The 22,141-nt window shown below is 38.7% G+C and overlaps 1 protein-coding gene across 2 annotated transcripts in view; it reads right to left on the minus strand.

The window, feature by feature from the left end:
- Window positions 1–2,934: 2,934 nt before the first annotated feature.
- Window positions 2,935–22,141, minus strand: part of RNF125 (ring finger protein 125) — a 41,374-nt gene continuing 22,167 nt past the window's right edge. The window contains exons 3-7 of one of the 2 annotated variants that reach the window (XR_007471682.1): window positions 20,257–20,351; window positions 18,777–18,832; window positions 17,800–17,890; window positions 10,086–10,193; window positions 2,935–7,357 (exon numbers count right to left, since the gene is read on the minus strand). Coding sequence is in view for 1 of the 2 variants with exons in the window: in XM_004273716.4 (XP_004273764.1) it covers window positions 7,271–7,357; window positions 10,086–10,193; window positions 17,800–17,890; window positions 20,257–20,351 (381 nt within the window). In the remaining variant the exon portion in view is untranslated. The remainder of the gene's footprint in view (window positions 7,358–10,085; window positions 10,194–17,799; window positions 17,891–18,776; window positions 18,833–20,256; window positions 20,352–22,141) is intronic. The other variant, XM_004273716.4, reaches the window with a different exon arrangement.

Here is a 22,141-nt window from a genome sequence, read left to right on the forward strand (position 1 = left end):
GGGGCCAGATCATGAGGAACTTTGGAAGGGAATGGAAAGGCGTTTAGATTTTATTCAAGTAACAATGGGAAGCCCTTGGTGCATTTTAAGCAGTGGGAAGGGGGTGGGATCAGATTTATGCTTTTGAAGATCTCTCTGACTGCTCTATGGATAATGGTCCATACTGCCGTAAGTGGAGGGAGGCCAACCGGACGTTTACTACAGGGATCCAGGAAACAGATGATGATGGTTTAGATTAAAATTGTAATTGTGGAGATAGTGAGAAATTGATAGATCTGAACGTATTTTGATGACTTGCTGATGAATCCATCAGAATTTCAGACATTCTAATTCTGTACATCTGGGGAGGGCTGAGAAAAATGCAGTTATACCAAGTAACCCAAGTGGTTCTGATGAAGGTACACAAGTATACTGAGAAAATACAGTGGTAAAGACTGAGAATGCACTTGGTGTTTCTTTTAATAAATAAGAAAAATGATTCAAAAAAAGAAATTATTGTCTTATGTTTGAGAAATGGACAGGGTTTTCATTTGGTAAACTCATCCCCAATTGTGAATAAAATTAATGAAAAAATTACTATGGCAAAAAAGAATATTATTTCCTGTTTTTAAAAACCCAGTCTCATTTTGACTTTCACCCCTTCTTTTCAAAGATATTTTTAAGACTTTTCCCCTATGGACCTCTGCTTCTCTGTCAGCTCTTCTCGGCTTGTACCTCCATGGTTGGCATTAATATTATATCCCAATATCCAGTTCTCTTCTACCTGAAATTGCACTTCTCCAATGCCTTGAAATTACGTGTGGCCATTACTTTCCTTGGCCAATGAAATGTGAGTGGAAATGACCTCTGTAACCTATTCTCCAGTCCGTTGTGGTGAGGGGTGGCTGGAGAGGCACATGGTCATATACAAATGCTATGAGATCAAAGTAAGGCAGAATTCTGAGATTGGAGAACAGCTGCCTGGAGAAGAGCCAAGATCCACAGTAGACCTTGGGTGACTGCTGAGATTTGGGGGTTGTTTGTAATCGAAGCATGACCTAATCTATCTTGACGAATCTCTGTTTCACCTTCACTGGGCCCTTTTTTTTTTTTTTTTTTGGCCGTACCACATGGCATGCAGGATCTTAGTTCCCCGACCAGGGATCGAACCCGTGCCCCCTGCAATGGAAGCGTGGAGTCTTAACCACTGGACAACCAGGTAAGTCCCTACTGGGCCTTTTATTTTTATTTATTTAAACATTTAATTAATTTATTTATTTTTTGGCTGTGCTGTGTGTTAGTGGCAGCAGCACATGGGATCTTCATAGAGGCATGCAGGATCTTTCATTGTGGCGCGCGGGCTCTTCATTGCCTCGCGCGGGCTTCTCTCTAGTTGTGGCATGAGGGTTTTCTCTCTCTAGTTGTGGCATGTGGGTTTTCTCTCTCTAGTTGCAGCGCTGGGCTCCAGAGCGCGTGGGCTCTATAGTTGCAGCACGTGGGCTCTCTCACTGAGGCTCACGAGCTCAGTAGTTTTGGGCTAAGCACGGGCTTAGATGCCCCACGGCATGGGGGATCTTGGTTTCCTGAAGAGGGATGGAACGGATGTCCCCTGCATTGGAAGGCAGATTCTTCACCACTGGACCGCCAGGTAAGTTCCATGGGCCTTTTAAATGGCTGCTTTGGGGCAATGATTAGCTCTAATCAAGACCCATGTATGGTCTTCTCTGAAGCCTGCAGGATTAAAATACTAGATGAGGGCTTCCCTGTTGGCGCAGTGGTTGAGAGTCCGCCTGCCGATGCAGGGGACACGGGTTCGTGCCCTGGTCCGGGAAGATCCCACATGCCGCGGAACAGCTAGGCCCGTGAGCCATGGCCGCTGAGCCTGCGCGCCCGGAGCCTGTGCTCCGCAACGGGAGAGGCCACAACAGTGAGAGGCCCGCGTACCGCAAAAAAAAAAAAATTAAAATAAAATACCAGATGATTTTTCTAGACATAAGATAAAAGCTTAAATATTTCTTAGCCTCAAGGATCTCAGACATAGGTGTCCCTCTGTTATATATTTACCTTATTTATTTTTTGTTTGCGCGAGGTCTTAGTTGCGGCTCGCCGTCTCCTTAGTTGCAGCACTAGGGCTCCTTAGTTGTGGCATGCGTGTGAGATCTCGTTCCCTGACCAGGGATCAAACCTGGGTCCCCTGCATTGGGAGTACGGAGTCTTATCCACTGTGCCACCGGGGAAGTCCCATTTTACCGTATTTACTTCAATAACTCTAACCTAAGTGATGAAAGTAAGTCTTCCCAAACCATTCTGGGTTCCCGGTATCTTTTAGGATGTCACTCAGCAAACAGTCATCAGAGGTCATGCTATTAAGACCTGTGTTCTGGCCTGTTCCTCTTCTTGTGAAAAAATCCAAAAAAACTTTCCTATGTTTTAGTATATTCTGAACTGGGTTACATATGACAGCTATAGCCACCCCAAACTTAGTATGTATTTAGCAGGGATAAGAGATACAAAATTCATCTTCATCTTGCCTTTTAAATTTCAATGGAGTCCCTTGGAAGCAGAGCCAATAATAACTCCATGATGCTCAGCTTTACCTTGACTCAAACCAGGGTTTCTAAACCTCATCACTATTGACAGGAAGGGTAATCCTTTGCTGTGAGGGGCTGTCCTGTGCACTGTAGAATGTTGAGTAGCATCCCTGGCTTTGATCCACATCCCGGGCAATAGCACATCACAGTTATGACAACCCCAAATGTCTTGACATTGTCAAGTGTCCCCTAGGAGGCAAAATTGCTCCCTTTTGAGAACTACTGGCCTAAATGAAAGTATATTTTCATGATAGATATTGCTGAATGATGACAATTTAAACAACATATGAGGCTTAAAAGCATAAAAGGGTATTAGATGTAAAAAATTATCAAGAACCATGTTTAAGAACAGACACAGTAGATATTTTAATGAAAGCAATGGTCCTGCCATTCTTTATTTCTCACAATAACACATATTTACAGAAGAAAAGGAATTGTACATTTTAATTTCTGATCATTATACAGATTTATTTTTTGCAGTTGAATAATAAAAGGATGAATCTCTTAGTGACTTTTTAAAATAATTTCAATGTTACTTGAAGGTACTAATTATATGTTAAATGTGTTCAGTAACTGTTGTAAGCTCGCTTGAAAACAAAGGACACTTAGCACCCAGTAAAAGTAATAAAGTAACATCATTAGAGCCAGGATCTTTTAGATCTGACCTGGAACTATCTTCACCGTAGATTCCCAATCCAATTTCTAAATATACGTTTTAGAAACTTGGGTGAAAAAATTATGTAAAAGGAGGGCTTCCCTGGTGGCGCAGTGGTCAAGAGTCCGCCTGCCGATGCAGGGGACACGGGTTCGTGCCCCGGTCCGGGAAGATCCCACATGCCGCGGAGCGGCTGGTCCCATGAGCCATGGCCGCTGAGCCTGCGCATCCAGAGCCTGTGCTCTGCAACAGGAGAGGCCACAACAGTGAGAGGCCCGCGTACCGCGCCAAAAAAAAAAAAAAAAAAAAAAGTAAAAGGAAAATCTCCATAGGTTTTTGTAGGATTAGAAGAATTTAGTTTTTAAAGAATAATATGTCAATCAGTTTTTCCCTCATAAGGCCTTAAAAAATTGGCACCTTGAGGTGCTATTAAAAAAAAGGAGTGAAATTTTTTGCTTAGTCAACAGCTTCAAATATTGGTTTTCGTTTTTTAAAACAATGAATTATAAATTCCTTTTAATAAAAGGTTAAAGGCACAGTGAAACAATGAATAATAGTTGCACTTCACTATTTTAGAACTCAAAATAATTCAAAAGGCAAAATAATTCAGGTGGCCAGCACCTGGTTTGTCCCATAGGGGGCAAAATTATCATAAGGGATATCCAGGGACAGGATGTAGAATTGCTGCACTGAGGTTTAACAGTGGCAGGTGACTTAAAGCTTTACTCAAAATACAGTTTTGAAGTTTTTTTCAAGTTTTACAGATTTAAAGATGCCTTTTGTATTGCTTGGAATTAACAAAAATTTATTTTCTGGATAGTGAGTACTAATACTCAGAAATATATTCTTTTATTCTTCCGGGACTATATTTTCAATCTAATGATTACCTCTTAAAAGTTCCTCTCCTTTTGCCCTTGTTGTCCAATAGGTTTTGCTTTACTGGTTGAGCCATCCAAACTGTAGGAAGAGAGGTGGTGAAACTAAAAATCTGTTGTTACTTGTTAGCAGCTGTGAAAAGCAAGCTTGAAACTAGTATCTAAAAGGGAAGAACTATGGCCCTCTAGGTTTCACCCGGCTTTACGTTTTTCTAATTACCTTGCGGTGGATGGCAGAATGGTAAGCAAGGCTTTTAAGAAGTAATGGATAATTTACTATAGAAAATTTTGGGGAACATGGCTATGACTACATTTACGCGTAAGGAACAAAGATGTTTATAGACGATTACAGTTAAGAAGCTAACCACAACCAAGTAACACTTTATCCTCAGGAGCTGAAATCACGCATCTTCGTAGCTTATTTCCTTGACTTCAAGATGGAAATATTACTCTATGTCCTGGATTTGTCATTAGAGAGCCAAATATGAAAAACAGAGCCATCAAATAAGGAGTTGTAGCAAGCACTAAACATACAGGTACTTGAAGAACTAAGCTAAATGGGGGATAGAAGAGAGTATTGTATGTTACACCAATAGGTTCTCAAAAAACGTTTTTTTTTTGGTCTTCCCTGGTGGCGCAGTGGTTGAGAGTCCGCCTGCCGATGCAGGGGACACGGGTTCGTGTCCCGGTCCGGGAAGTTCCCACGTGCCGCGGAGCAGCTGGGCCCATGAGCCATGGCCGCTGAGCCTGCACATCTGGAGCCTGTGCTCTGCAACGGGAGAGGCCACAACGGTGAGAGGCCTGTGTACCGCAAAAAAACAAAACAAAACAAAAAAAACGTTTTTTTTTTTTGTTCTGGCCACGCCATGCGGCTTGCAGGATCTTAGTTCTCCCCGTTCAGGGGTCAGACCCGGGCCCTGGGCAGTGAGAACACAGAGTCCTAACCACTGGACCGCCAGGGAATTCCTTGAAAATGTTGATATAGTACAACTTTAAAAAATAGGAGATTAGGGAGAACAAATGAAAAACATTTTTAATTGTACCAGCTATCATATTGGTGATGGTTTATTAGTATTATTATTCTGAGACTGTTGCATGCATAAAGTAGATGAAGGAAACGAATAATTGTGGGATATTCCTGTGTCCTTGACCAGGATTCTCAGTAGAGAAAAACAAAAGACACAAATGTAATAGAAAAGATTAGGCAAAAACCCTGTAGTACTTAATTTGATTTGCAAGTATCAAAAGAAACTCATGAATAAGTGTTTTATCTTAAAAAAAAGGATATTTCCTAGCTCTCTCCTAGAAACAAAGACCAATATAGCCACAGTGAACTTAACAGTCACAATTACAGTTCTGAAGCACTATTTCTCACTGAAAGTAACCAGGCTCATTAAGAGAAATGGCTGATACCAGGTCTGGGGCAGGAAACATCCAAGTTGAGCCTGGAATAGTCTGTCATACGAGACTACAAGGAAGCCAGTAAAGACTGCTAGAGTAGTGTCAAAAGGACTCAGGGTCAACTTGATAAGGCTCCCAATGACCAAAGATAGGACAATTTGGGCTTTAATAAGGCAATATGTGAAATGGATTAAAGCCTATCAAATATGTTTGAATCCATGAGTTCACAACACTTAAAAAAAGTGATCTACAGAGGATGATAGAAAACAAGTTTATTATCTTGAAATTTGGTAAATAAAGGGGAAAATTCAAGTTTATTTTCCCTTTCCTATATGAACTTGACCACTGGTTAACCAAATAGTAGATATGGGGAAACACCTCTTTATAAAAATGTTCCAACTAATAAATGAAAAAGAAATGATAGAATATTCTCCAACCCACAACAAATCAATGGATCTAGGCATTGAGTATCCATTTCAGCTGACATCACAAAAGAGGGAACCAGACATTCTGCGCCCTCTGTTGAAAGAATACACCATGATCTATGGTCTGGCCAAAAGGTTGAACCTGAGTCTGCTCCGATCTCTGGATCCATGTGTCAATATCCAGAGGCTAGAAGAACATGCTGAATTGTGCCATGAGTATGCAATTAACAAAATATAGACAGTGGGAAATTTATAAAACCAGGTTCTTCTGTAGGTAAATTTTAAGGAAAAGAAAGAAGGAGAAACCCAGAAAGATTAAAAGCTAGTGTGTAGAGACACACACTTGGGGGATAAACTAAGAAAGAAACGCAAGGAAGTGAGTACTATTAAAATCAATGTAGTGTTTACTTTTGTGGGAAGAGGTTTGTTAACTGTGACAGGACACATAGAAGACATCGAAGGTGACTGGCAGAGTTCTAAAAGAATGTTTCCTTATGAGAATGTAATAAGCTATATATTTTCTGTTTGGTTTTCAGTATTTCTGTTTATTTTATAATTTTCCTAAAAGATAAAATTAAAAAAAATCAAAGCCCTTAGGATTTTCCACTAAAAATTATGGATGTGAATACTTCTACTGTAAATATCAGCTGACGGTTCTTAAGAAGTTGCCTGTATTATAGAAATATTTCTAAATAATAAGCTACAAATATTTGAAAAATATAAAATTAAATTCTTATGTGTGCATAGTTATAAAAAATCAAAGCATTAAGTATACATTCCTAACACGAAATTTATTTTATTACAGTATTATGTTATACAATTTGGTTAAATGGATGTTGTCAACTGCCAAAATTTTCCTTTCCTACTCCATACAAGGTTATTCCTTTTATTCTATTAGCGGTTAGAACGTGAACTCTAGAAGAGATTTCACATTTCCTTGAATGACCACACTTTGTTTCACTCACCATAGAACAAAGATTAGTTATTTGACCAACCATGAGGGAAGTTATCAATATGTAGCATTACACACAATGTCATTCAATTTGCAAATATAGATCCTTCACCCACATACTCAGCCTTATGTTCTCTTCCATATATTAATGGCTGATGGAGACTTTTTTTGCTGTTAAGTGTCTGAGAAACTCAAGAATGTAAAACAGACCTAAACCACCAAAATGAAAGCAGTTTTAAAATGCAGTATAACAATAAACATGGACAAACATATAACTGTGTTGTACACTTTTTTGCCCATCAAACATTGACAGTTTCCCTCCAATTCTTCAAGCAGCATCTTGAAAAAAATGGTGCAATTGTACGATCTCCTTCCCTTTTCTTTTAATACAATTATGTGGTGTTCGAGTGATTCACATATTCCAGAAGTGACCGGTCTAAAACCCTTTGAATAAGAGCTTCCTCAATTATATTAAAATCCTACAATAAAGAAAAATAATTAGAAACATACAGTCAGAGATGACAGTTTTCAGAAATTGGAGGATGAGAGTTAAGACAATGCCTCAGTTTGCAAAGTGAAGCCCTGAATTTAGTCCAAGTTTCCACAAAAACTCATAGAACCCAGGACTTTTGCTTTGGGGCTTGTGCATTTTCTATTTCATTTTTACTGCCTATCAATTAACTAGCTACAGTCATAGTAAAATAGTTTTGATCTGGAATTTAAAGTTTTTATCTGATCTAACTAGTAGTTTTTAGTCAACAGTACGAATCCTGTCAGAGTGCTATGCTCCACATAAACATGTAATAGTTAAGACATTCCCATAGATAAGACATGTAATAGTTAAGACACGTAAAGTTAAGACATTCCCATAGGACTCATCAATCCCAGCAGTACTACTGAATATCTAGTTTTGAGAAAAAAAAGGTTGAAAACAAAACGCTCTTTCTCCTTGCTTCCCTATGGTCAAAACGGAATTCAAAACTTTAGGTCACATTCTATAAATAGAGCAAAAAGTATTAAGAGCCTCATCCTCTGCAATCCATCTCCTCTTCGCCAATAAACTAAAAAAATAAAATAAAATCTTTATTGGAAGTCCACTCTAAGACATAAAAGCAAATAAATGAAATCCAAAGGAAAGCTATAAAGCACAGCAGAGCACAAGATTTGGACTCAATGCCAGGTTGTCCTGAGGCAATTTATTAACCTTTGAGCATCAGATATTTCATAGCTAAGTAAGGACAATGATATAGTACTCACTTCACAGAAGTTGCTGCAAGGAATAAAATGAGATAATTTGCATTAAATGCCTAGCATAGTACTTGGTAGTTTAGGAAACAAAAAATCAAAACAAAGAACACTGTTTCAACCTCACTTCCACATCCAAGAATATGGTTTTGAGTGGGTGTAAAGTATTCTCATCAAAGTGGCTTCTTCCTGACCAGCCCTGGGTCATACTTTGAATGATCTTGAGAAGAATGGACTGAACATGAACAGCCAAGACAGGCATGGAATCAACCTGGCTTTTAGAACGTCTTATGGGGCTAAGATAAAGAGGAACCCCTACGTGTTATGAAAAATGAGAACACATGGCTCTGTTGAGGGCTTGTGTGCCTTGGTGGCCAGAAAAGACATTATTTGAGAGACGGAGGAAAGAATATGAAGTCTCTGTAGTGTGGTTTGTTTGATTCTTCAAGTGGTCCTGATATTCCCATTTACCCTCCCCCCATCTCCAGTTTGCCTAACATCCGTGCCCTAACTGCAAATCACTCTACATGCATTATCTCATTTAATTCCCACAACAGCTTCTGGAAGCAGTATGTACTTTGCTCTCCTCACTTAACAAATGAACAAACAGAGGCTCCAATGTTAAATGCCTTGCCTAAGGTCACACAGCTGTGACAGGGCTGTTACTAAAACCCAGGTCAGAACCCAGGTTCCCTGGATAATCTGGATAATCATAGTGGGCAGATCAGAATGCATGGAGAAAAATTTCCAATGACAATCTTCAACAATTATTAAATTCCATCTTGAAACTGCATAAAAATAGTCAAAATCATGTGAAAATTATATGCAAATTCAAATTTAACCCTTAACATTTCATGTATTTAGATAACGTAACAATAAAATGTACTATTTCAGAACATGGCTATGAGTGATTTTCCCGCTCATGACAGGCAATACCCCTTTGCTGAAAGGGACTCAGGGGACAAAGCATTACTCTCACATGACAATGCATAGAAAAAAGGCTATGTTAACCTTTTGCTTGTTATTACCATTTCTGATAACAGAAACTACGGTCGTAAGTATTAGAACTATTCATACTATACCACATTTTTCTTTCATCTTAAAAAAATCCTTAATATAATGAGATTGGCCATGAGTTGGTAGTTATTGATGGGTAGCTGATGGGTATACAGGGGTTCATTACATTATCCTACTTCTGTATATGTTTAAAACTTTTTCATAATAAATTTTTTTAACGTTTAAAAAGGTTCAATAAACACGAGAGTCGCGGTTTTTTTTTTTTTTTTTTTCGGTACGCGGGCCTCTCACTGTTGTGGCCTTTCCCGTTGCGGAGCACAGGCTCTGGACGCGCAGGCTCAGAGGCCATGGCTCACGGGCCCAGCCGCTACGTGGCATGTGGGATCTTCCCAGACCGGGGCACGAACCCGTGTCCCCTGCATCGGCAGGCGGACTCTCAACCACTGCGCCACCAGGGAAACCCGAGAGTTGTGTTTTATAGAATTTAAATTAAAAATAGAGCCTGTGTGTCTCGCTACACTGATAATGTCATGTCTGTTACTAGCCATTCAGTATATTATAAAATGAACGCAAATTCTCTGAGCCATTTCCTTACCGATATGATTTCCTCTCAGCTATATAAGTTTTTAACTTCATAAAAATTATAACTATTAACATATATTGGGAGGCACTAGAGTAGAAATTAAAATAATGTGAAAGTGAAATCTAGGTCTTTACACGATAGCTAATTATTTACATCACAAAGGAAATGATTTTGTCTAAGGCAGGTAACTACTATTAACAGTTTATAAAACAGCATGTTTTTATGATTTCCTACTTAATGCTAATACTTAACATTTTAGCTACACATACATTTTCTCCTCTACAATCTTACTCACTTGGATTAAGAAAGATAAGCTAAACACAGCATAAAAACATAATGTAAAAGTAAGAAAATATACTTACTATGAAATCATCATAAAACAAAGTGTGACTGACTTGCAAATGTCTTATTAAGCTGCCATTGAAGCTGCCTGGATTCTCATTAGGTACTAAACGGCAAAGTGGACAGAACTGGAAATAAACAAGATCAAGAGTTCAAGAAAGAATTTTAAATAATCATTATTGTCAGAATTAAAAAATTAAATAACCATTCAACAAAATGAATTTTAATTTTATGAATCTATTGGCCATACCTTGGTATTGTTTTAGAATTGTATAAATATTAAAGCAACATAAAGAAATAAAATTGCACTTATTTCTTCACATGCATTTCTTGTATATAAAAGTATATGTTTATCACTTAAAAAAATCAATTTATGTATTTTTGGCTGCACTGGGTCTTTGTTGCTGTGCACAGGGCTTTCTCTAGTTGTGGCGAGCGGGGGCTACTCTTTGTTGCAATGCGCGGGCTTCTCATTGCGGTGGCTTCTCTTGTTGCAGAGCACGAGCTCTAGGCACATGGGCTTCAGTAGTTGTGGCACGAGGGCTCAGTAGTTGTGGCTCACAGGCTCTAGAGCGTAGGCTCAGTAGTTGTGGCACACGGGCTTAGTTGCTATGCAGCATGTGGGATCTTCCCAGACCAGGGCTCGAACACATGTCCCCTGCATTGGCAGTCAGATTCTTAACCACTGTACCACCAGGGAAGTCCCTATCACTTTATCATTTAAACAATATTACAGTCAGTAGGTGTGCCATAATTTAATTAGTTACCTACCTCTTGGAATACTGACGTTTTCTTGGTATGTGGATATTCTATTATTACAAATTATAGTATCTATATTGTTTACTTTTGGGGGCATTATTTTCTTAGGATACATGACCATAAATGGAGATTAGAAGGTCAAAGTTATGAACTTCACAGTTCATAATATATATTACTCTATAGTTTTATACTGCCACCAGCAATATAGATTATAATACACCAGCATCAAATAATAATACCAGCATCAGGTGTTAGTATTTATACATATTTTCCTAATTTAATAGCCATTAATGGCTCTCTAATAAAACTTTTGCATTTTGAAATATTTATAAGCTCACAAGAAATTGCAAAAATAACGCAGAGAGGTACCATGTCACAATAACCCAGCTTCCCTTAATGGTAATTTCTTACATAACTGTGGTACATTACCAAAACCAGGAAATCGGCAATTAACTAGACAACATCTGACTTAGATTTCACCATTTTTTGCATGAACTCATTTTTTTGGGTATGTATGTATAGTTCTATGAAATTTTATCACACATATAGAAATGCATGTAACTACCGACACAATCAAGATACAAAACTGTTCTCTCACTACAAAGAACTCCCTTGTTCTGCTCCTTAACTTCCTCTTCTCTCCCAAACCCTGGCAACCACCGATCTCTTCTCCAGAACTTTTTTGTTTTTTTTTTTTGTTTTTTTTTTTGTTTTTTTTTTTTTTTGCGGTACGCGGGCCTCTCACCGCTGTGGCCTCTCCCGTCGCGGAGCACAGGCTCCGGACGCGCAGGCTCAGCGGCCATGGCTCACAGGCGCAGCCGCTCCGCGGCATGTGGGATCTTCCCGGACCGGGGCACGAACCCGCGTCCCCTGCATTGGCAGGCGGACTCTCAACCACTGCGCCACCAGGGAAGCCCTCTCCAGAACTTTTGAGACTGGCTTTTTTTCACTAAGCATAATGGCCTTGGGATTCATCCAAATTGTTGAGTGCATCAATATAGTTCCTTCCTTTTTACTGCTGAGTAGTATTCCATGGTATGGATGTACCACAGTTATCCATTTACCTTTGAAGGACATTTGTTGTTTTGGGCTGCTACAAATAGAGCTGCAATGAACATGTGCGCATAGATGTTTTGCGTAAACATATTTTCATTTTTCTAGGATTAATTTCTAGGAGTGTGAGTGCTGGGTTAGTGTTACAGTTAACTTTGTAAAAAACTGCCAAACTATTTTGTTTGTAAATGGCTGGACCATTTTACATTCCCACAAGCAATGAGTGAATTATCTAGTTTTTCCTTATTCTCATCAGCATTAGTTACTGTCAACATTTTTCTATTTTAGTTGTTTTCATAGGCATGTAGTGGTATCTCATCATGGTTTTAATTTGTAATTCTCAAATGGCTAATATAAATGACTCTTTCTTTTAATATATACCACTTTATTATGTCTTAACATAGGTTTTTTTTTAAAATTGTATTTCTTCATGTATTCATTTTGAAAAATGAGATGCAGAATCATTACTGAGTTCCAAGTATATGTTAGGCAATAAATGAGGTGGTATTCTCACTTGATTCTCACAGAAACCCAGTGAATTATCATCTTTATTTTGTTGATGAACCCAATTTCAGAGAGGAAAAAAATTAGCTTAAATCTACACCACTTCAAGTATCAGAGCTCGAATCTAGGCCTCTACTAGACAATCCAATGTCCTTTTCATATTATAACAGTGTCTAATTTATCAGCTTGGATGATGTTTTTCTCTAAATTTAAATGAGATCTTTACATAATTCTTTTCTGTCTTATTATTTTATTGGGGAGGGGGGAGTCCCAGTTTCAATATGCTCAACTTCTATAAATAAGGCCATTTAAAAATTCTGCTCTACTCAATTAATCTTAATGTCTTATTTTAAATAAAATTACATCATCTAAATTATTATTGCTTTATAATAATTAATGATTTCCTTACGTTCTAGCTATCTTGGTTAATTGACAACATGGCTATCCCAAAATAGCACTCCATCTACCCTGAGACCCCTACATAGTGAGAACAGAGCTGAGACCAAGAAATATTTTAATAATAGAAACAACCTAAGTGTCCATCAACAGATGAATGGATAAAGAAGATATGTATACACACACACACACACACACACACACACACACACACACACACACACACACACAGTGGAATACTATTCAGCCATAAAAAGTAAATATTGTCATTTGCAGCAACATGGATGGACTTGGAGGGTATTATGCTAAGGGAAATAAGTCAGTCAGAGAAAGGCAAATTCTGTATGATACCACTTATATGTGGAATCTAAAAAAATTACAACAAACTAGTGAATATAACAAAAAAGAAGTAGACTCACAGATATAGAGAACAAACTAGTGGTGACCAGTAAGGGAAGGGGAGGGGTAACATAGAGGTAGAGGATTAAGAGGTAGGGGATTAAGGGGTACAAACTATTATATATAAAATAAGCTACAAGGATATATTTTACAACATATATCCCACATATTGGGATTATGGCCAATATTTTATAATAATTATAAATGGAGTATAACCTTTAAAAATTGTGACTCACTATATTGTATACCTACACCTGTAACTTATATAATATTGTACATCATCTGTACTTCAATTGAAAAAAAAAAAGGATGTTGGCCTCACCTCGGCATGGACTTTATATGACAGTGAACGCAATGGGCAAATAACAGCCACCATATTAGAAGCTACCACTAACCTCAATCCTTTGGAGCATCTATTACAATGGACACCCAGCTCTATCCGCGGTTTCGATTAACTGCCACAGCAACTCAGCCAATTACAGGACACTTTCTATATAATGGTAAATACCATTTGGGTTTAGAAATTAAAGATAACGGAATCCAATGCCAAAAGAGACATGCACTGAAAATAATTATAGACAAATATGCAACCAAACTTAAGGTACCAGATGACACATCTAATTTAATACGAGTTTGGAAGCATATCTAATGAAGATTTTCTCCTTCTAACACGTTTATGCATATACGCTCCCACTGCCCAGTCCAGCCACAGATATTCTGAATACCCACGGAAATAAACTGCTGTGGGAATGAGGGCTCAGGCTCTTGTCACTACAGCTTTTAATTCCAAACCAACTGAAGTCCTGTCCCTTCCCATAAGGAATGAACCTCAGGATCAAGGCAGAAAGTAAGGCTACCTTTGAACCTGTGTGAATGGAAATATGATTTTTAAAATATCCTATTTTTCATATCACTACGTCCTACTATGTGCTAGGTTCTCTGCCAAGAGCTGGGCATGCAGTGCTGAACAAAGAAATTAAGTTCTATGGCTTCATGAACCTAATAATTTGGAGGGAGAGACAGACACAAATACACAATTAACGAATTGTGATAAGTGAGAAAAAAGAGGGGAGAAAAGCAAGAGCTGAAATTAATTTGGGTGTCAGAGAAGTGCAATTTAAGTTGAGTTCTAAAGGATAAATAAGAACCAACCAGTGGGGACTTCCTTAGCGGTCCAGTGGTTAAGACTCCACGCTTCCACTGCAGGGGGCGCAGGTTCAATCCCTGGTTGGGGAGCTAAGATCTCACATGCCGGGCAGAGCAGGGGTGGGGCGGTGGGGGGGGTTGGGGGTGGGGCAGGAAGCACACGAAAAAAAGAACCAACCAGTGAAAGAAAACACTGGAAAGCGAGAAGAGCCAGAAAGTGTGGTTCTTGCTGAAACGTCTTCCCTTTATAAAATAAAATATTAAATTTCTCTCAAGAGTGGTCTCATAATTCAATCTGAAGCATGCTGTGTGTGTCATTTGCCTTTTTTGAGTCCAATATTCCATAGATATAATTTTTCAAAAAGAAAAAAACATGGCAGAATATAATTACTGTGTGACAAAAAGGAGCTGTTCTGAAGGCTGCACATGAGAACAGTCAAAATTCCTTGAGGTTCATAACTTACTTACCCCTGTTTGCTTCAGCAACTCAGAAAGAAAAGATTAGTTGCTTGTGGTTTGATCTCTGAATTACCTAATTCTATCTGGAAGGCAGAATCATTTGCCCAAATCTCTAACCGCCCTGAAACTTCTTACATCTGGTAAGTCAGATGATGTCACTGATCTTATCTGAAGGCAAACCCAGCAATTCAGTCCTTTAGAGCAATAATTCCTTGTTAACTTCCACACCAATCCAGAAGCAGCCTTGGACTCAGCCCTCCTCATCCAAGGATTCCACCAGGTGTTTTCACCTACGTGCCCCCAGAGGATCCCTAAGCACGTGACCCCAGCCCTGCCACAGTATCTGCATCCAGCCTTTTTCTAACCACAGGGTTTTTCCGGACTTCTAGTGGCACTAGATGCTTCAGAGTGCATGTGTCTTAAGCTTCTACACTTAAGCACGAAACACTAACACAGGAAACCTGAAGGTTTTCTGTTCCAGAGACCACTTTTACACAGCCCTGGTGTATTACAGAACCATGGCTTTTCTGAGCAATCGGTTCCTGCCTGAAGGCCTTGATAGCATCCTGGTCTTGTGGTAAAATTTACTTCACCTCCTCCACCTCTCCCAGCTTGGGTTCCCCAACTGTGAGAGTACCTGGCTTCCTCTGAGAAATCTGCTCTAGCCTTGATTTGATATAGCTGCAAAAATGGTAGTAACCCAGCATCACCACCTGACTCATTTGCTATTGCCCTGTGAAAAAGGCATCATCATCATCATCATCTCCATTTTACAAAGGATGAAACAGAGGCAAAGAGGTTAATGGGATTTTCTGCGATTTGCACCAAAGCTTATCTCCTCCAGAGCCTAGGCTTTCCTCCCCCCGCCCCAGGGCATTGCTGTTCAATAGAAATGTGACAGAAGCCACACACATAATTTTATTGTTTGAGTAGCCACATTACAAAAACTAAAAGGAAACAGGTGGGATTAATTTTAATAATATGTTGTATATAACTCCAGATATACAAATTATTATTATTATTTTAATAGAACTTTATTGAAGTATAATCGCTTCACAATACCGTGTTAGTTTCTGTTGCACAACAAAGTGAATCAGCCATATGCATACACGTGTCCCCATATCCCCTCCCTCTTGAGCCTCCCTCCACCCCCCCATCCCACCCCTCTAGGTCATGGCAAAGCACCGAGCCGATCTCCTTGTGCTATGCTGCTGCTTCCCACCAGCCAACTATTTTACATTCGGTAGTGTATATATGTCCATGCTACTCTCACTTTGCCCCAGCGAAGCCTAGGCATTTTAACTACTAAATTCCACGATTCCTGGTTTATCTCTGTCCTTATGTCGGCTTTCTTCAGTGACCTCTATGACCTCTAAATCATAGAAGACCCAGTTTCCATGGGCCACCTTCAATCTGATGGCCAAACTGAGCAGCATGTGGACTGGACTTCTGTGGAGCAGGTACACAGTACCAATGGATGGACAAATATGGGGCCCTCCCTGGAGGGATGCTGTAATGCGGCCCATGGTCCAGAGTGCCTAGTGTTCCTCCAGCCAGAGCAGCACCCCGGGCACTACTGGTCAGGGCTCAGACTGTGTCGATAATATCTCCTTCATAGGGTTGCTAGAAGGCAAAGAGGCACCCAGAACTCAGTAAATGGTAGTCACTATTATGCCATCCTAATGCTTTCTTCAAGCTTCCTCTAGGATGGTTCCCCAGGGACCTATCATAAAACACCTCCTTAGCCCAGTTCCTCCCACAGAGCAACTTGAGCAGGAAAAGCCCATGACAACCTCCTCTGCTGCCCCAACACATATCAAGCTCTTAGCTAGCCATTCCAAGAACCAAACCTCTGGGCCATTAGGATAAATAACAAATTCCTTTGACTGTGCTGTGGGAGGACTTTTGTCTTGAACTTGCTAGTGGAGCATAGTGTCTATGCCCTGGAGGCTAGACTACTGGGTTCAAACTGTAGCTCTGCTTATTTACCAGCTATGAGACTTAGCTCGTAAGACTTAACCTCTCTGAGCCTCAGTTTATCACTTGTAAAATGGGGATAAGAATCATATCTATCTCATAGGATTGTCGTAAGGGCTATCTAGCTATCTCTCCATCAATCACCTATCTAATATACTTACATTTCAACTTCATCCACTTTCCGAAAGGATTTTATGGAAAAAAAACAAACAAACCTTAAAACAAATTAAAAAAACCCCAAACTCATATATATGAAAAACACACATACACATATATACACATGTACACACATACAACATAAAACTAAAATAAAATTCAAAAAACTTCAAGGTATCATTTTACATCTGTTAAGCCTGGATAAGTTAAAAATAAGTGTACGCATAATTTATCCCTTATAAGTACAACACTCAAAAGTCCATACATTTGTGTTCATACCATCATTTTATAATTTCTTTCCATATAAGAACAGCCTCTACTCTGATTTTGTTGATCATATTTTGTCCTTTTTCTCTGAGTTAGAAATATGCTACAGGATATTACTGTGTAAAAAACTCTCTTATTGGGTAATTCAAGACACTCTCCTAAATCAAAAAAAGTTTTTTTAAATAAATAAATAAATGTACACAATCTTGGCCAGGTTAAGGTGAAAGTGGTTTACTCATAAATTGCTGACACAAGTATAAATTTACTCAAACTATTTAGAACACATTGCAAGAGTTAATAAAAACTTGCACTCTTGGTCCCAGAAATATCAATTTAAGGAATTTCCTCTTAGGAAAAAAGTACTTTAGAAGGAAAAGTTTAAACGTACAAGAATGTGAATGCAAATCCTAAAAATTGTCACCAATCCAAATGTTCTAAAATAGCAAAATGGCTAAGTAAACGATGACGTATCCATCATCACCCTGCCTTACCTCTCAACTATACAAAAATGAAAATTAAAAGGGGAACTCCCTGGCGGTTCAGTGGTTAGGACTCCACGTTTTCTAATGTGTATCAAATTTAGACACTGCAGCAATGTATGGTAACAGAAATCCTCACCACAGGTCTCCTTTCTGATCTGTGATGAGTAATGCAATGATCCAGCAAGCTGTCTTCATCCAATTCCTTCTGACAAAATGGACATACACACCTGGAAATTACATAGAATACAAACATTACTGAAATTGTTGATAATTAGACAGTAGTCACTTAACTAGAGGTAAAAAAATACAATGTAAGTTAGTTTCTAGTCCTCATTCTTTCTGAGTTGATGTTCTTTTTCCAATCCTGATAATAATCTTGGTGCCTAAATTTTTTCTCATGAGAAATGTAAATGTGTAACCTCACAGGGGCAGGATAGAGAATCAGTTATAGTGCACTTGAAGCACTTTATTTTCTTTGGAAGAGAAGTATAATCTGAGCACCCCATTAACTGAGAAACAGAGGAACAAACCACCCAGCTGTGCCTAGGTTACTTCTTCTGTCCCTTTTACTTCCTCCCTTTCCTAAATCAGGTAACATCTGAACGGAGTGTTACTTTGTTCTCCTACTAGCATATCTAACAACACTGGCATATATAACTAAAGGTGTCAACTCACAGTATTAGCATCCAGTGAAGAATGGAAAATGGCCTGCAACTACCTTGTTACATCCTTATGCACACCTAGGAGTATCTGTCCCTCACATCTGTGCTGTCCAACGGACTAGTCATTCGGTATGTGTCTACTGGGTTAGTCCAAACTGAGATATGCTGGAAGTATAAAACACACACTCAATTTTGAGGGCTTTATATATACATAAAAAAGTTAAATATCTCACTAATTTATATATTGATTACATGTTCAAAGGATAAGACTTTGGCTATATTCAGTTAAATAAAATATATTACAAATTAATTTCACTTGTTTCTTTTTACTTTTTTGAGTATGGCTATTAGAGAATTTAAAACTACATATGTGCTCTGCATTATGTTTCCATTGCACAGTGCTGCCTTAAATTCTTAGGGACAATAGGGAGGCTTGGAATTTTTTGCTCACTTTCCATTGTAGATATAACTTCCTGTTCCCCAAGAGTTGTATTCTGGACAAGCTCCCTGCATAAGAATTTTTAAAATTTGAATTATGTAGTAAGTTCTTCCATAAAGCAAAGATTTCTATCTTAAATGCAAATATTAATCTATCCTGTAATACTGATTAATCAACAACCCTTCTCATTTTCTGTTATTTCAATTCTTTATTATTTCATTCTAACTAGCAGGAGAAATTAGTATTTAAATTAGGTTTTGTATATTTTAAAATTTTCATAAAGCCTATCAACCTTACAATCAAACCATACAGAATTCATACTCTGCCTAGAGCTAAAATACTCACAATTTAACAGAATGGTATAATCCTATAATAAAAGGTACATTTGCAAAGTAATCTCTAGTAAAACGAGAGGAATGGGGTGATCATTTAGACTTTTGGGTTAGGAAATTTAAGTTACATTTTGAGTAGTATATTTCCTTTTTTTAAACACTTTTATTTAAGTACAGTTGATTTACAATGTTGTGTTAGTTTCAGGTGCACAGCACAGTGATTCAGTTATATATATCTCATACATATATATTCTTTTTCAGATTCTTTCCCCTTATAGGTTATTACAAAATATTGGGTATCTATCCCTGGGCTATACATGCGATTTTTAAGATAAGCAGAACTAACATTTATCTTCAGGAGAAAAGAAGAAATTATACTGAATACCTCTTTGGATTGCTGCGTTCATAAGAAGATTTAATGGTTTCAAAACCATCATCCCTATGCAGGAGAACACAAATCATTTCTTTATTTCTTTAGCAGAGGCAGATGCCAAACTTTTTAATTCCTCTGCCCATCAGGAGAGTAATAACTCAGTTTTCTTTCTTTTTTTTTTTAAGAAAAAATAATTAATGATCAATATCCTCCATTACACCTACTAGCCACCTCCATCCTTCCTCCAGCCCCATATAAGATTACCCAGAAAACAGGTATAGGATTCAGAATGCCTGCCCCACGCCTGTTCTTTCTTGTTAGAATACATACTGAGATGTCACTTCGTCCCTTCTAAAGAGAAACCAGCAAAATGAGAGAGAATGAGCTGGGGGAACTGAGAGGAGGTGATGGAAAAGTAAAGACAACAACCTCTAAACCATCATCTACTTCAGGACTCTATTAGTCACAAAATAAAGCCTAGCAGAAATTGAACAGTTCTGTTTTCTATTTTTGTATCTTCCTCCATATAAACTTGTCTGAGGAAGTTTCCACAATCTCTCCAGTGTTCAGTTGGCTCTCCCCATACAAAGTTTTTAAAGCAGAGAGAACAAAATTCTTTTGTAATTATTCCCATTAACAAATGATTACCAATAATAGGTATTATGGTTAGAAGCCAAAACATAACTACATACATATTTTCAGGACAAAAATGTTAAGCTTTCTGGCTCATTAAGTTCTTTATAAGCATATCAAATTTAGCATTAAACTAAATTGTACTGAAACAAACCTTGTTGCTGTCTCTCCAAGTTCTTGTAGTGGTCCATACTTATCTATGTACTTCTGACATGTTCTTATGTGTGCCCTCATTTCACTGAGGCAAACCTATATAGAAGCAGATTAAAATAAGCTCACTGTTGAAAAGGGGCTCATTTCAGTCAATGAAGTCTTTTGTGACCCAGCTGTATTGCTTTCCTTATTTCAAATAAGGTCATAGTGTGGGGTCAGTTGATTAAAAGGATGCAGTTATGATAATAGTACAACCAATTTAAGGCATTATCAAGAATAACACTATCTTAAATAGTTTTTTTTTTTTGGCCGTGTCACGTGGCATGTGGGATCTTTGTTCCCCGACCAGGGATTGAACCCCCACCCCCTGCATTGGGAGCGCGGAGTCTTAACCACTGGACTGGCAGGGAAGTCCCAAGGAAAACACTATTTTAAAATTTTCTTACAACTAGAAGACCCAAAAGCTGAGTTCTTGAATTTGGTTCTTCTACAAAGTATAAGTTTTTTAAAGGGCAAAGATGTATATTAAATCAAATTTACTTTTTTTGGATACTATTACCTAAATCGGTGATGGAAAGAGGGAAGTAAGGAAGAAAAAGGGGAGGGGAAAAGGAGCAAAAGGAAGGAAAGGAAAAAAAGTAAAAAGAGAGAAAGAAAAACAAAGAGAGGTAAAAAGAATAAATAGATGGATTTTAGAGATGTCCAGAGTAAGTAAAAAGAAACCCTGTGCTTCAGGGAAAGATATAAATACCATGGCTTTATAATACATCCAGTAGTATTACATGAATTCACAATATACAGTATACTTAATGGCCCCATTAAGAGCAAACATAAAGGACAGCTACTGCAGTCCATTTTTATCAAGGCAGAATAAAGAGCCCTTGTCCTTCCAGATATACATTCAGATTTCCTAACCATGAGGGATCTGTTGCTAAATAACACATACTCTACTAAATGTGTCATTAGAAACTCTGATAAGATCTTGTGCTAAAGGAAGCTCTGTACAGCTGTAAGGTGGCCGACCCACCCTGCTTCATTTTGCCCAAGCTACGGAAGTTAAACCTCAGACATGAAATCTACCATGTCAAGAAAACAGTTATAACTGTCACAAAAGACAAAAATAAAAGCAAATGGGGGGCTTCCCTGGTGGCACAGTGGTTAAGAATCCACCTGCCAATTCAGGGGACACGGTTTCAATCCCTGGTCCGGGAAGATCCCACATGCCGCGGAGCAACCAAGCCCATGCACCACAACTACTGAGCCTGCACTCTAGAGCCTGCGAGCCACAACAAAGAGTAGCCTCTGCTTGCCGCAACTAGAGAAAGCCCGCACACAGCAATGAAGACCCAACGCAGCCACAAATAATTAAAAAAAAAAAAAAAAAGCAAATGGAAAATAAGAACAAATCCTTGCTTTATAACTATCCATCTAAAAAGACGTAAAAGCTAGGACCGATCTAGGCATCTGTCTTAAAACAGACTGTTTGGGGCTTCCCTGGTGGTGCAGTGGTTAAGAATGCGCCTGTCAATGCAGGGGACACGGGTCTGGGAAGATCCCGTGTGCCACGGAGCATCTAAGCTCATGCGCCACAACTGCTGAGCTTGCACCCTAGAGCCCACGTGCCACAACTACTGAAGCCCGCGTGCCTAGAGCCCTTGTCCCACAACAAGAGAAGCCACCGCAATGAGAAACCCACGCACCGCAACGAAGAGTAGCCCCCGTTCGCCGCAACTAGAGAAAGCCCGCGCGCAGCAACGAAGACCCAACGCAGCCAAAAATAAATAAATAAAATAATTAAAAAAAAAAAAAAACCAACAGACTGTTTTACAGCTTTTAACATCCAACCTTGCACATCAGTGCTCTCTCATCTCCTTATGACTTTTCTT

This window comes from Orcinus orca, chromosome 15, assembly GCF_937001465.1.
Source record: "Orcinus orca chromosome 15, mOrcOrc1.1, whole genome shotgun sequence".
Lineage (NCBI taxonomy): Eukaryota > Metazoa > Chordata > Mammalia > Artiodactyla > Delphinidae > Orcinus > Orcinus orca.